General features: G+C 47.3%; 1 protein-coding gene across 1 annotated transcript in view; it reads left to right on the top strand.

Annotated features, from left to right (window-relative positions):
• Window positions 1–15,890, top strand: part of igf1ra (insulin-like growth factor 1a receptor) — a 234,291-nt gene that overhangs the window by 192,383 nt on the left and 26,018 nt on the right. The window contains 4 exon segments of the mRNA XM_072552911.1: window positions 1,350–1,627; window positions 5,330–5,472; window positions 9,199–9,361; window positions 15,075–15,180. Of these exon segments, the coding sequence (XP_072409012.1) occupies window positions 1,350–1,627; window positions 5,330–5,472; window positions 9,199–9,361; window positions 15,075–15,180 (690 nt within the window).

Here is a 15,890-nt window from a genome sequence, read left to right on the forward strand (position 1 = left end):
TACACAGAGGAAGCTAATGGGCCAGAATTCCTTGGAGTTCTCCGGGATTATTCATTGGACAGTGTGTGTTTGTAGGTCTTGAGTGAACACAGAACCTGTCTTGACTGGGACACTCTCTAAGTTTAAATATTCTGCTGTGCTCCCTGTCCAGCTGTTGAAAAAATTTCAGACTTTGCATTTATACTTGTGTCTTCATAACCTCAGCACATCTCAAAGTGCTTTGTAGCCAATATTGGAGATGTAGCAGTCAGTACAGGCGTAGTGAGATATTTGACAACGGTCAGATAAAATAATGAGGGATAAAGCTTGGATGGTTAGGGTGTAAACCTGTATTCTTTAAAACACTGCCACAGCATCGTTTGCATCCTCCTCAGATGGTTAACTTCTACTCTGGAGCTTGGAACCTCACCCAGTGCAGCACTCCCTCAATACTGCACAGCGGTCTTAATCTGCAGGTGATATTCTTGTGGGGCTTGAACCTCCCAGTGCCTGAGGCCGAGCTGCTGGGGTACAGCTGACTCGTGTTAATTAGGTCTGATTGACTGTTTTCTGTCTCGCTCTACCGCTGGTCAATGTAGGAAGGATATTCCCAATGGGGGTAGAGTCCAGAGTCATAGCTTAAGGATGTACAGTAAGTCTTTTAGGTTTGAAATGAGGGGAAGTTTCTTCAGGTGAGCTTGTGGTTGAAGCCAAAACCTTGTGTTTTATCAAAAGGAGGTGGGATACAGTTCTGAGGCTAAAGGGATGAAGGGATATTGGGGAAGAGCAGGATTAGGGTATTGAACTCGATGGTCAGCCAGGATCACATTGAATGGCAGACCAGGCTCAAGGGGTTGAATGGCCTACTCCTGCTCCTGTCTTTGATGTTAGACCATGCTGGATGGGTCAGTCTGTGACGTAGAGAGGGTAATGGAGGTGGGGTGATTGTTCTCCGAAAGGATGTGGCCTTTGCTGTCCATATCAATGTACAGTTGAGAAGGTGGTGGTGAGGTGCTTACTCGGACTGCTGCAGTCTGTGTGCTGTAGAGACAGCCATAATGCTATCAGAGAAGGAGTTGCAGGATAATGTTGACCCAGTGATAGTGATCGAACAGTGATATATTTCCAAGTCAGGATGGTGTGTAGCATGGAAGGGATTTTGCAGATGACTGTGTTCCCTTGCATCTATTGTCATTGTCCTTCTAGATAGTAGAAAGGTGGGGCTTGGATTGCGTTGAAAGGTCAGAGGCACAGACATGTACACCATTTTGAGTCACGAGGCCTTCTTGTCTTGTTGGACACTGGATCCTCAAGGTTTTACATCTTGCTGCTCAGTTGACTGACTTGACTGCAACCGGTTCTTCCTGCAGACCTTCCCGGAAACGCAGAGACACGTTTGGAATAGCGAACGCCACCCTGGGTGTGAACAACACCACCCTGCCAGAACGGCACGGGAATAATTCCAATCCGGAGAGGAAGACCGACTACCCCTTCTTTGAGAACAAAGTGTGGTACAAGGACAGAACGGTGATCTCGAACTTGCGGCACTTCACCACGTATCGCGTTGATATTCACGCGTGCAATCATGAAGCCCTTAAACTCGGCTGCAGCGTTTCGGCGTTCGTGTTTGCCAGAACGATGCCAGCAGGTGAGGGGGTGAGCTGGAGCGCAGTCTGCCTCATTTTCGACAGCAGTCTCTGCTGACAGGGCTGACATCCCACAAGATTGGGAGGGAGGAGTGGGGGGGGGGGGTGGTCATAGGGAGGTGGTTGTTGTTGGGATGGGGTGGATCTTTGTGGTGGGAGGGTGGTCGTGCTGGTTGGGTGGGGGGGATTGGGAGGTGTTGGTGATCGTGCTGGGGGATGGGGGGGGTGGTTGTGGAGGTGGGTGTTGGGTGGGTATTTATGGTTCGGGGAGTGTTTGGTGGTTGTAATGGGGGGTGGTTATGGCGGGGGTTGGGAATGGGGTGGATTTTTGTGGCAGGGAGTGGTGTGTGGGTGGGGTTGGGGGGGTGAGGTGAATTTTTGTGGCAGGGAGTGGTCTGTGGTCGGGGTGGCGGTGGTTGAATTGGTTGGGGTTGGGGGGCTGAGGTGGATCTTTTGTGGCAGGGAGTGGTGTATGGTCAGGGTGGGATGGAATTTTGTGGTGGAGGGGTAGTCATGCTGGTGGGGTAGGTGGGGGGGTGTTGGTGGTCGTGCTGGGAAAGGAGGTGGTGTTGGGGGAGTCGGAGGGGGGGAGTTGGGTGTTTTTTTTTCTGGCTGGGGCCAGCTAAGTGGTCGGGTGGGGGTGGGATAATTGTAGTGGGCGGGTGTGGGGTGGAGTTTTGAGGTGGGGGTTGTCGTGCTGGTGGGGTGTGTGGGGGTTTGTTGGTGGTTGTGGAGGGGGTTGGGTGAATATTTGCGGCTGGGGGCAGGTGGTGGGTAGTCATAGGGGGTTGGTTATGGCAGGGTTTGGGGGCTGGGAGTGGTTGGGGGGGATGGGGTGGGTGAGCGCTCATGGGGAAGGTTGGTGGGACGGTGTTTGTGGTTTGGAGACACTAAATTGCGGTTGGACAGAAGAACACTGGCTGAAAGTGGAGGATTAGAGTTCTAGGTGAGATTGTGTTTTAACAATCAAATGTGTGATTTTGTGCATCGTCAATGACGAGGGGCTGGTGACAGAGATGTGGTGCAGATGAAAGAGGATTTTAACTTTCCAAACATAGACTGGGACTGCCATAGTGTTAAAGATTTAGATGGAGAGGAATTTCTTTAGTGTGTACAAGACAACTTTCTGATTCAGTATGTGGATGTACCTACTAGAGAAGTTGCAAAACTTGACCTCCTCTTGGGAAATAAGGCAGGGCAGGTGTCTGAGGTTTCAATGGGGGAGCACTTTGGGGCCAGCGACCATAATTCTATTCATTTAAAATAGTGATGGAAAAGGATAGACCAGATCTAAAAGTTGAAATTCTAAATTGGAGAAAGGCCAATTTTGATGGTATTAGGCAAGAACTTTAAAAAGCTGATTGGAGGCAGATGTTTGCAGGTAAAGGAACGGCTAGAAAATGGGAAGCCTTCAGAAATGAGATAACAAGAATCCAGAGAAAGTATATTCCTGTCAGGGTGAAAGGGAAGGCTGGTAGGTATAGGGAATGCTGGATGACTAAAGAAATTGAGGGTTTGGTTAAGAAAAAGAAGGAAGCATATGTAAGGTATAGACAGGATAGATCGAGTGAATCCTTAGAAGAGTATAAAGGAAGTAGGAGTATACTTAAGAGGGAAATCAGGAGGGCAAAATGGGACATGGGATAGCTTTGGCAAACAGAATTAAGGAGAATCCAAAGGGTTTTTACAAATATATTAAGGACAAAAGGGTAACTAAGGAGAGAATAGGGCCCCTCAAAGATCAGCAAGGCGGCCTTTGTGTGGAGCCACAGAAAATGGGGGGAGATACTAAATGAATATTTTGCATCAGTATTTACTGTGGAAAAGGACATGGAAGATATAGACTGTAGGGAAATAGGTGGTGACATCTTGCAAAATGTCCAGATTACAGAGGAGGAAGTGCTGGATGTCTTGAAACGGTTAAAGGTGGATAAATCCCCAGGACCTGATCAGGTGTACCCGAGAACTCTGTGGGAAGCTAGGGAAGTGATTACTGAGCCCCTTGCAGAGATACTTGTAACATCGATAGTCACAGGTGAGGTGCTGGAAGACTGGAGGTTGGCAAATGTGGTGCCACTGTTTAAGAAGGGCGGTAAAGACAAGCCAGGGAACTATAGACTGGTGAGCCTGACCTCGGTGGTGGGCAAGTTGTTGGAGGGAATCCCGAGGGACAGGATGTACATGTATTTGCAAAGGCAAGGACCGATTCGGGATAGTCAACACGGCTTTGTGTGTGGGAAATCATGTCTCACAAACTTGATTGAGCTTTTTGAAGAAGTAACAAAGAAGGTTGATGAGGGCAGAGCAGTAAATGTGATCTATATGGACTTCAGTAAGGCGTTCGACAAGGTTCCCCATGGGAGACTGATTAGCAAGGTTAGATCTCATGGAATACAGGGAGAACTAACCATTTGGATACAGAACTGGCTCAAAGGTAGAAGACAGAGGGTGGTGGTGGAGGGTTGTTTTTCAGACTGGAGGCCTGTGACCAGTGGAGTGCCACAAGGATCGGTGCTGGGCCCTTTACTTTTTGTCAGTTACATAAATGATTTGGATGCGAGCATAAGAGGTACAGTTAGTAAGTTTGCAGATGACACCAAAATTGGAGGTGTAGTGGACAGCGAAGAGGGTTACCTCAGATTACAATGGGATCTGGACCAGATGTGCCAATGGGCTGAGAAGTGGCAGATGGAGTTTAATTCATATAAATGCGAGGTGCTGCATTTTGGGAAAGCAAATCTTAGCAGGACTTATACACTTAATGGTAAGGTCCTATAGAGTGTTGCTGAACAAAAAGATCTTGGATTATAGGTTCATAGCTCCTTGAAAGTGGAGTTGCAGGTAGATAGGATAGTGAAGAAGGTGTTGGGTATACTTTCCTTTATTGGTCAGAGTATTGAGTACAGGAGTTGAGAGATCATATTGCGGCTGTACAGGACATTGGTTGGGCCACTGTTGGAATATACTACGTGCAGTTCTGGTCTCCTTCCTATCAGAATGATGTTGTGAAACTTGAAAGGTTCAGAAAAGATTTACAAGGGTTTTGCCAGGGCAGGTGGATCTGAGCTACATGGAGAGGCTGAACAGGCTGGGGCTGGTTTCCCTGGAGCGTCGGAGGCTGAGGGGGTGACCTTATAGAGGTTTATAAAATCATGAGGGGCATGGATAGGATAAATAGACAAAGTCTTTTCCCTTGGGTCGGGGAGTCCAGAACTAGAGGGCATAGGTTTAGGGTGAGAGGGGGAAAGATATAAAAGAGACCTAAAGGGCAACTTTTCAACGCAGAGGGTAGTATGTGTATGGAATGAGCTGCCAGAGGATATGGTGGAGGCTGGTACAATTGCAACATTTAAGAGGCATTTGGATGGGTATATGAATAGGAAGGTTTGGAGGGATATGGGCTGGGTGCTGGCAGGTGGGACTAGATTGGGTTGGGGATATCTGGTTGGCATGGACGGGTTGGACTGAAGGGTCTGTTTCCATGCTGTACATCTCTATGACTCTATGACCTTGGTTCGGGGGCTTTTGTGAGTTAACATGTGACAATAGCTGACCGTGGAACATTCATATGTGATCCTAGAAACACACCACTTGTAGGTGCTGGTGAAGAACCCAAACTGAAAGCAAAGATGTTTACAGTGTACAAAACCTGAGGATAAAATTCTTTCCTTGCCCCTCTCTCTCTATCTCTCTCTCTCTCACAGAAAAAGCTGACAACATACCAGGTCCGGTCATGTGGGAACCCGGGGATGATGAGGTCAGCATTTACCTCAAATGGCTGGAGCCCCCCAGTCCAAACGGGTTGATCCTGATGTATGAAGTGAGGTACAGCCGCGGGGACAGCGAGGTAAGACACTCCCATCAGGGACGGGTATGCCAAACACATACAGGCAGTGCCCCCCTGCCAGTGGCATCACTCTGTCCTCTCTCCTCATCTTTATTTAGGCTGCCACATTTTTAGTGGCAGAACATCCCTCAAAGTGAGCGTGTACAGAACGTTCCAGATGCTTGATGTGAACCTTTCGGTGACGTTAGGAGATGCAGCCTGAGATAGAGGCAGGAGAGCAGCCATTTCATTCCTCAGACCTCCACTGTCTGAAAATAAGGTGGACTTCACTCCATTCTGCCTTGTGTCCCAGCTCAGCCTTGAATATATTTGATGGTTGAAATTCCATGGCTCACCAGGAAACAAACTTTCAAAGACGAATGACCTCCCAAGGGAAGAAACCCCCACCCCCTCATCTCCACCTCAGATGAGAGACCCTTTACCTTGAAGCTGGGTCCTGTAGTTCTCGGCTCGCTCACATGGAGATGGGCATCTGTTTAGCATCCAATCTTGTCATGTTCCAATCAGAACGCCTCCTATTCTGCTAAACTCCAGGCAGTGTTTACCCAACTTCACCAACTATTCCTCAGCATCCAAGCTTTATCCAACCTTTAAACCTCCATTGTCTCTTGGGGAAGTGACAAGAGTTGCTCAATTTTGTTCAGCTCTGATTTTGAATTGGTGTTACGTTTGAGTTATTTATCTGCTGCTGTGTGCCATTCCTCTTGATGCACCAAGGCATCCTGTCTGCCGAGAGACCAGGTCTTGTAGATGTGGCAGCGATAGTACCCGTCCTCTAACTGATGATAGAGTTGCAGTTGACCAGAGCACCCCTTGTTTCTCTGCTGCTCAGTCCCTTGGGGGCCCAGTGGCTCTTCCAAATTCTCTTACTCGAGAAATCCGAGATGTCTGTAACTCACTCTGGTTTCACAGTGTGCAGGAGGTGCCATAGGCATCACCGTTTGAGGGGCATTGGCCAAGAATTTTAGCAAGTTGGTCTGGCTCCGGGTGGGGTGGGGGTGGGGGTGGGGGGGGGGGGGGGAGGCGGTTACAGGATTCCTGGGTGACAGCATCTTCCTGGGCGAGGGTGGGGGTAGTGAGCCCATAAAATGGTCAGAGGGGACTTGGTTGGCATCTCCGCATAGTCATTATGAAGCCAGTCCACCATCTTGGTTTCTCCTGTTTTGTGACATATTTGGAAAAGTTCAGTGAAGTGAAAGTCCTTTTACTTGGCTGAACAGAGCCCCTCAGCAGAATGCTCTCGATGTGAGTGCTAGTTTATGATTAGTCAGCGTGCTGAGTCAGGCAGTGCTGACCCTTTGTGACACTTTGTCATCGCAAGGGTGATGCTACAAAACGCACTCAGCCCGTTGGCTGTAGGTTTCTACACAATGCCTTCCTGTCTTTCATCCGTTAATGCAGACTGGGGTAGGGCTGGTTGCAAAATGAGCTGACTTACCCTACAGCTGTAGACCATTTTCACCCTCACTTGTTAGTTTGAAGTCAAAAGGATGTGTGTGTATCGGCCTTTCCTTGCTAAGTTTTCAGAGCTGCATTTGGAACCCCCTGAGGTAAGTTAGCAGTGGTTTTGCCTGAGAGTCAAGTGTTTGGTGATTAAAGACCCTTCCCAGAGATTTCAGGACATAATCTAGGCTGCCACATCTTTCCTGCACTCCCTCAGGGATGCAGTGTCAATGGTGCCACCTTTTGGAGGATATTTTAAATGATGATCTTCCCTCCCATCCTGGATTTATAAGTTCCTCTGATATAAGCAGGCACGTCCCTGTTGACCAACACTTCCACAATCCCTACTGTTTGGAAGCAAGCCATGTGGCCCACTGAGTCCACACCGACCATCTGAAGAGCCTCCCATCCATACCCTTATCCTTTCCCTGTAACCCCACATTTCCCTTGGCTAACCCACCTAGCCTGCACGTCCCTGGGCACCGTGGGCAATTTGGAATGGCCAATCCACCCTAACCTGATCATCTTCGGACTGTGGGAGGAAACCGGAGCACCCGGAGGAAACCCACTGAAGACACAGGGAGAATGTGCAAATGCCACACAGACAGTGGCCCGAGGGTGGAATCGAACCGGAGTCCCTGGTGCTGTGAGGCGGCAGTGCTAACCACTGAGCCACCTTGCTGATCTTGCAGCGAATGCATTCAGAAGCAGATATAAATGGGGTGCTTGCACTGGTGTGATCTCACTTTCAGGAAAAGTCCTTCACACGTAATCCGTGAAACTGCTCAAAGTGCAGTCACTACTGCTAAGTGCTTGGCAGCATCTAGAAAACATAACCTGATATTTTCCTTTATGTTACTGTTTCATTCCTATCTATCTATCATTTCATTCTTTTAACTGATGGTGTTAAACATTGACCAGAGACTTGGTGGAAAATGTGCTTAATTTACAGTATATTTTACTTCTCCAACACTGTTGTGAAAATGCTCTCAATAAGCATCTTTTAATTTAAAAAGAAATTAATGCAGTGATTGTTGGTTGACAATGAATGTTTTCCATTTGCCTGAATTCTACATTATTCCCCTCTCCTCCCCAAACAAGAATAGCTGAGGCTGCACACTCCCAACTCAATAGACCTGATGTGGGGTAAGGCTCGGAGCTTGAGGGAGAGCACAAGGAGAGGAGGCAAGGATGAGGTTGAGCATGTGGAGTTGGAGAATGGGAATGAGAATCAAACTCAAGAGAGTGACATTTCAACATCCACGATACTGATTTAAGGCTAGCACAGTTGCATTGTGGAACTACTACATTTCTGGTCATTATGCTATAGGAAGGATGTTATTAAACTAGAAAGGGCGTGATAAAGGTTTACAAGGATGTTACCAAGGCTGGAGGATTTGAGTTGTAAGGAGAGGCTGGGAATTCTTTTTCCCCTGGAGTGTAGGAGGCTCAGGGGTGACCTTACAGAGGTTTATAAAATCATGAGACATATAGATAAGGTGATTAGCCAAAGTACGGGAGTCCAAAACTAGATGGCATAGGTTTACGGTAAGAGGGGAAAGATTTTGAAAGGGATCAAAGGGGCAACGTTTTCACACAGAGGGTGGTGTGTGTATGGAACGAGTTGCCAGAGGAAGTGGTAGAGATGGGTACAATTACAACATCTGAGAGACATTTGAACATGAATAGGAAAGGTTTAGAGAGATATGAAGGCAAATGGGACTAGTTTCAGTTTTGGAAGTCTGTCGGATAAATTGGACTGAAGGGTCTGTTCCAGTACTTTATGATGGTAAAAGGGCAAAAGAGGCTCCTGGCAGGTGATGAACTATTGATTGATATTGTTGAGGTTTCCCATTGCTGGGCAGTGCAAGATTCCCTCTGGTGAGGGTCTGTTTCTTACCTGAATGCTGCATCCTTTCTTATCTTCAGACCCTCCTTTTATGGGCGGCATGGTGGCTCAGTGGTTAGCGCTGCTGTCTCGCAGCGCCAGAGGCCCAGGTTCAATTCCTGCCTTGGGCAACTGTCTATGTGGAGTTTGCATATTTTCCCCGTGGGTTTCCTCCGGTTGCTCCGTTTCTTCCCACAGTTGAAAGATGTGCAGGTTAAGTGAATTGGCCATGCTAAATTGCCCATAGAGTTAGGTGCGTCAGAGGGAGATAAAAGTGTAGGGGAATGGGTATGGGTGGGTGACTCTTCAGAGGGTTGGTGTGGACTTGTTGGGCTGAAGGGCCTGTTTCCATACTGTAGATAATCTAATCAGTGATGTCCTGTCATGTCCTCCAGGTGCAGCAGGAGTGTGTTTCCAGGCAGAATTATAAGCTGCAGAGCGGTGGTTGTAAACTGGACCGACTGAGCCCTGGGAATTACACTGCGGAGGTGCGAGCCACCTCCCTCTCTGGCAATGGCTCCTGGACCGACCCAGTGATGTTCTATATAAAGGCAAAACGTAAGTCAAGAGCAAGCTTCTCACTAAAATGCTTCCATTCCAATAAACCCCTCGCAGAGCAATTCACACTCAGTGAATAGATTTGAGATGTGAACAGCAAGAAAAGATCAACTTTTGGGATACTGCGTTCAGTTCTGGTCTCCCTATATCGGAAAGACGCTGTGAAAGGGTTCGAAAAGATTTATAAGGATGTTGCCAGGGTTGGAGGATTTGAGCTATAGGGAGAGGCTGAACAGGCTGGGGCTGTTTTCTCTGGAGTGTCTGAGGCTGAGGGGTGACCTCATAGAGGTTTATAAAATCTTGAGGGGCATGAATAAGATAAATAGACAAGGTCTTTTCCCTGGAGTGGGGGAGTCCAGAACTAGAGGGCATAGGTTTAGGGTGAGAGGGGAAAGATTTAAAAGGGACCTGAGGGGCAACTTTTTCACGCAGAGGGTGGTGAGTGTATGGAATGAGCTGCCAGAGGAAGTGGTGGAGACTGGTACAATTATAACATTTAAATAGCATCTGAGTGGGTACATGAATAGGAATGGTTTAGAGGGATATGGGCCAAATGCTGGCAAATGGGACTAGATGAATTTAGGATATCTGGTCAGCACAGATGTGTTGAACCAAAGGGTCTGTTTCTGTGCTGTGCACTTCTATGACTCTGAATGAAGAGAGGAATCCTAACCAGGGTCTGGGAGAGCTCCTTGTTCCTTCTGAAGTAGGATGCTGGGGTCTCTGACTAAGCAAATAGAACCTTGGTTGAGCATTCTTGTGGAAGATAGCTAGTTACTTTTCAAGTTTCCCTTGTGTATTTATCTCTCAGATGTGATGTTGGAGCCTCTCCTTCATGACTGCTCTGAGCTGTTAGCCGAGAGTATGTGTCAAAGTCCTGTACTAGGACTTTAACCCACAGCTTTCTGACTCAGCAATGAGAAGGCTACCTAATGAGTCATTTTGAAATTCCAGGGGACTGGGGGCTAAATGAGTAACTCCTTAGTTTAATGTTTGCATCTTGGGAGGTTTCAATGTCCAGTATTGACTCCTGCTTTCCAGAGGACTGCAAGTAACTTGAATCCAGTCCAGAATGATAACTTGAAACTTAGTCTTGTCCAACAGAGAAAACTCCTGGTGAACCTACAAATAATGCCACTGTGGGCTAGTTACCTTGCTTAGAGAAAGAACAAGCCTTTTGTCTTTGTGGTAGTGTTCTGCCTCTGAGTCTGTCTTCTCCCCCACCATCTCCACCTATGCGTATTCACATACAAACGGGTATGCTGTGTGGTGAACTTTGACTCTTGTTGTGGGGCCTCCTGCCAGGTAGGACAATCAGCTGCTCACCAGTTGGTTGTAGTCATGTGCGGGGTTTCAATGTTGTATCCTGTCAGTCTGTTCATTCACCTTGAGCCTCATGACACTATTCCCCAAGAGAGCAGCGTGAGCATGGGAAAGGTGCAACTCCTGAGAGAGCTGACCTGGCAACTGATATGTCACCTCGCTGAAGACAAGTCAACTTGAAGTCTGAAAATTGCTATAGTGTTGAATGTCTTCATTTATTATCCATCCCTAATTGTCCAGAGGACAGTTAAGAGTCAGCCATATTGCTGTGGTCTAGAGTCACATGTAGGCCAGACCAGGTGAGGATGGCCGATTTCCTTCCCTAAAGGACCTGAGTGAACCAGATGGGCTTTTGTAACAATTGACAGTGTTTTACGAGGTCACCATAAGGATAAATCTTAATATTCAATTCAAATTCTACCATCTGTTACAATGGCATTTGACCCTGTGACTCCAAGCCTGAGGTTCTAGTTACTAGTCCAGTGACATTATCACTGCCTACCCATCTTGAGGGTATGGTGCTTCACTGGTTAGCACTGCTGCCTCACAGCGTCAGAGACCCGGGTTTGATTCCACCCTCAGGTAGCTGTCTGTGTGGAGTTTGCACTTTCTCCCCGTGTCTGTGTGGGTTTCCTCCAGGTGCCCTGGTTTACTCCCATGGTCCAGAGCTGTGCAGGTTAGTGTGGATTGACTGTGCTAAGTTGCCCATAGTGTCTAGGGATGTGTAGGTTAGGTAGGTTAGCCAAAGGAAATGTAGGGTTTCAGGGAAATAGTAGGGGGTGGATCTGGATGGGATGGTCTTCAGAGGATCGATGTGAACTTGTTGGGCTAAATGACCTGTTTGTACAGTGGGGATTCTATGGATTCTATTTGGCGGGCCTGCTCCTGACCTTCTGGAGGGTTTGTATTATTTGACCAAGGCTGTGGTGACTGTCCACAATCATTTGGAGAGGGGCAGGAACAGTAAGGAGGCAAAATGTTTGTTTGATCCTGACTGAAATCCGAATTCACAGGTTGGTAGCTTATTACAGGTCCGACACGGCACATCCACCCAACTGATTAGATTTCCTACAGTCTACATGGTTAGATTTACATGGTTAGATCCCCTACAATGTGGAAACAGGCCCTTCAGCCCAACAAGTCCACACCGACCCTCCGAAGAGTAACCCACCCAGATCCATCCCCCTACCCTATATTTACCCCTGACTAATGCACCTAACACTATGGGCAATTTTACCATGACCAGTTCACCTAACCTGCACATCTTTGGACTGTGGGAGGAACCCAGAGGAAACCCACGCAGACACTGGGAGAGTGTGCAAATTCCACACAGTCGTCTGAGGCAGGAATTGAACCCAGGTCCCTGGCGCTGCGAGGCAACAGTGCTAACCACTGAGCCACCACGTGTGAGTCCTCCACATGTTTAGCACTTAACACCTAAGAAGTTTCTTTGCTGTTATTGAACCTGAAAAGTAAGATTCTTGTATTTTGGGGGGAAATAAAAAGATCTAATAGCAAAGAGGAGCAGGCTTAAAGGGCTGAACGGCCTCTTGTTGCTAGCTAGTAGCTGGATGAGGAGTGTTTTTGGTCAGTCGGTTATTTCAAGATCAGGCGACTTCAGTTTCCCCATTTATGGGTGGATTGTGTTGTGCTGCACAGCTCTGGTTTGTTGTAGTTACTGCCTGTGTTATATCTTGGCTTGGTGGACAGCAAATGTCACCAGTCTGTCGCAATATCGGATTACGCTGTGATGTGGAGCCGGGAGAATAGGGAGCCCCAATGGGGCGAGTTCACACAAACTCTGATGGATGTGTTTTGCAGCATTCAGTTTGACTGGCTGCTGAAGGAGAAGACTTCTGCAACTGCTTTGATGTTGAAAAGTAAGCGTGTAGTGTTTCTGGTCTTAAAACCTCCGCCTCGGAGAGAGAGGCAGGAAATGCCATTGGAGATATAAAGCAAACTTTAGGCTTTGTGTGATCGTACCACAGCGCTAGAGTGAGCTTAAACCTCTTTTGGCCCAGCTCTTTATAAGCATTGTTTTGGCCAAACCGTAGTTTCTCTCTTGATTGACCATTGTAAAGATATGATTGGAATTCAGAATAAACGGCGACCTCAGTGTGAACTCCAGCGAGCGAGGTCACAGGGCCTCAGGTCTGAGAGCTGGGCTCGTCTGGGACTGTGACCGGTGCGGCATTTAGCCCCCAGGGCACAGGAGGGGAAATACCCACAAAGCTCCTGTCCCCAGCAGTTACCCAGACTCCCCAGCCAGAGGTGGTCATCGATTATCCTCCAACACCATTGACTTCACCTTCTCAGATTGTGCTGCACCTCATAGTTGACTAGTCTGCCAGCTGCCGATTGTCCCCATAGACTGGGTGCTAAGGGACTGTTGGCTGGCAACTGTTGAATCGCACTCTGATAAGGGATTGGGTGCCTTCAGTTTGGGTTTGGATTACTATGGTAGAGTGCAGAAATGTCTTGAGTCTGAATCCCAAGAGAGTGAGCTCAGAAACCCAGGCTGACAATCCAGAGATTGTGAGCTCGAAACCTGACACACTGCGTTGAGATTTTGAGTTCGGTTTGGAAAGCAGAATTTGTAAATAAACTTGAAAAAGCACTGGTAGCAGGGAACATGATGTAGGGTTGTTGTAATAAAAGACATTTGATCTTTTGTTTGTTCTTATTGGTTTAAGAGGGCAAGTTTCCAATCTGGGTCTTTGTAACTCAGTTGACGTCATTAACTTTCAACATTTTAAAAATTTGTTTGTGGGATGTGGGTATCATTGTCAGTTACTTGCCTTAGCTACAGACCTATTGATAAATGTTTTGAATCAACCTTTTCAGAGAGGTTATTACATAATCTGGAGCAGGTGGGACTGGGACCCTGGCCTCCTGGCTCAGAGGTAACACAGGCTCAACCTCATAGATAGTATGGAAGCAGGCCATTCAGCCCATTGAGTCCACACCGACCCCCCAGACCACCGCCCTCCCGCCTACCCATCTCTGTGACCCTGCATTCCCTGTGGCTAACCCACTTCGCCTACACATCCCTGGAAGATAAACATAGAATCCCTACAATGGGGAAACAGGCCATTTGGCCCAACCAGTCCATTCCGACCCTCTGAAGAGTAACCCTCCCAGACCCAGACCCAGACCCATTCCCTTACTACTCTACACTTAACCCCAGTCTAAAGCAGTTAATCTACACTTTCCTTAAACACATGACCAATTCACCTGACCTGCACATCTTTGGACTATGGGAGGAAACTAGAGCATCCAGAGGAAACCCACGCAGACACGGGGAGAATGTGCAAACTCCACACAGACAGTCACCCAAGGTGGGAATCGAACCTGGGTCCCTGTTGCTGTGAGGCAGCAGTGCTAACCACTGAGCCACCATGCCATTGTGGACACTGAGTAATTTATCATTGCCCATCCACCTATTGCCTTCCTCGAAGAACTACTAAACTAGTTTTGTTTTTAAACAGCAGTAAACAGTCATTAAGCTAGCTTTTAATTCTGAATTTTATTGAGTTCAGGTTTTGCCAACTACCATGGTGGGATTTGAACCCATGGTCTCAGCATTAAACTGGGCCTTCTGGATTACTAGTCCCAGTGATAATATCACTGCGTCCCCAGACTGTCCTCTGAAAAGGCCTGGCAAACTACTGAAAATGGAGTTATTTGTGGTGGCCCTTTGACATTCTTGCTCTGGCATAGATCAGTAACCTCAGGACCAGGGAGGGGTGTTGTGCAGTGAGAAGGCCATAAATTAACATCCCAATCATCTGTCACCTATGAAATACTGCAGAATATTGTGAACGGGTTACAACAGAAATGAACACGATAGGAGCAAAGAATGTGATTCATCTCTTCCTTGGATGAACTTTAGTGATTGTCAGCTTGGCTCTAATCCTATATTAAGGAACCAGGCACCAGGTCCAACAGATTTATTTAAAATCATAAATTTTTGGAGCATTGCTGCTTTATCAAGTGAAGTCTTCATCTGACGAAAGAGCAGCACTGCGAAAGCTTGTGATTTCAAATATAGTTGGGCTATAACCTGGTGTCAGGTGACCTGACCTGATCCACCCCAGTCCCAGCACCTCTACATCATGTTATAAGATTCAATTGAAGAGTGTTTGAATGCCCTTTGATTGCAGGAGGATGGGAAAGCTGGGGAAAGGGGCGTGTGTTCACAGTTCTCACACCCCGTGAGTGAGTTGGGATTACAGTTGGCGGATATCGCTTGAGTGAGTGCGCAGAGATGTCTGAAATCATGGCTGATTATCGAAGGCAATCTCTGCCTTCTGTTGAAGAGGAAATAAAGATAAACGATAAACGATAAACCAAGAAACTTTAATATTTCATTGCCAATCTATCTCAACAGCACCTGGACCTGATAATCTTATGCAGCTGGTCATTGCTTTACCCATTGCGGTGATGTTGGTGATAATTAGTCTGGTGTTAATGCTGTATTTCTTCAACAAGAAGAGGTAAGGTCCACTTTGTTGTTACCTTGTCAGTGTTTAGTTGCGGTTTTTGGCTTTGATCTAAGTTCGGGAGTCTGCCTCTGATATGGTCCCTGAGCACAGGAGGCTGAGGGGATAACCTGAGAGAGATTTATAAAATCAGGAGGCACATGGATAGAGTGAATAGTCAAGGTCTTTTCCCCAGGGTAGGGGAGTCCAAAACCAGGTGGCATAGGTTTAAGGGGAGAGGGGCAAGATTTAAAAGGGATCTAAGGGGCAATATTTTCATACAGAGGGTGCTGTCTGTGTGGAATGAGCTGCCAGATGAATTGGTGAAGGTTGGTACAATTACAACATTTAAAAGGCACCTGGATGAGTACTTGAATAGGAAGGGTTTAGAGAGATATGGACCAAATACTGGCCAATGGACTAGATTAATATCGAGTTCCTGGTTAGTATTGATGAGTTGGACAAAAGGGTCTGTTTTCATGCTATACAGCTCTATGACACCTCTGTGTGCCCTTCTCTGACTCCCCCTGCACCTTCCTGCAGTTTAATCTCTGTGCCCAGCTACCTTTCCCTGCCTCTGGTACAATGGATCTGTGACCAGTGGTGCATTTCAGCTAATCTGAGCAAACCCGAAGTGTACGTACTGATTACCCAACGTGTGGCCAAACCTCTACTCTACTGTTTGCATTCTAGCACAGAGCGCCTCCAACATTGGTCCATAACCA

Source organism: Chiloscyllium punctatum, chromosome 33 (genome assembly GCF_047496795.1).
Source record: "Chiloscyllium punctatum isolate Juve2018m chromosome 33, sChiPun1.3, whole genome shotgun sequence".
NCBI lineage: Eukaryota > Metazoa > Chordata > Chondrichthyes > Orectolobiformes > Hemiscylliidae > Chiloscyllium > Chiloscyllium punctatum.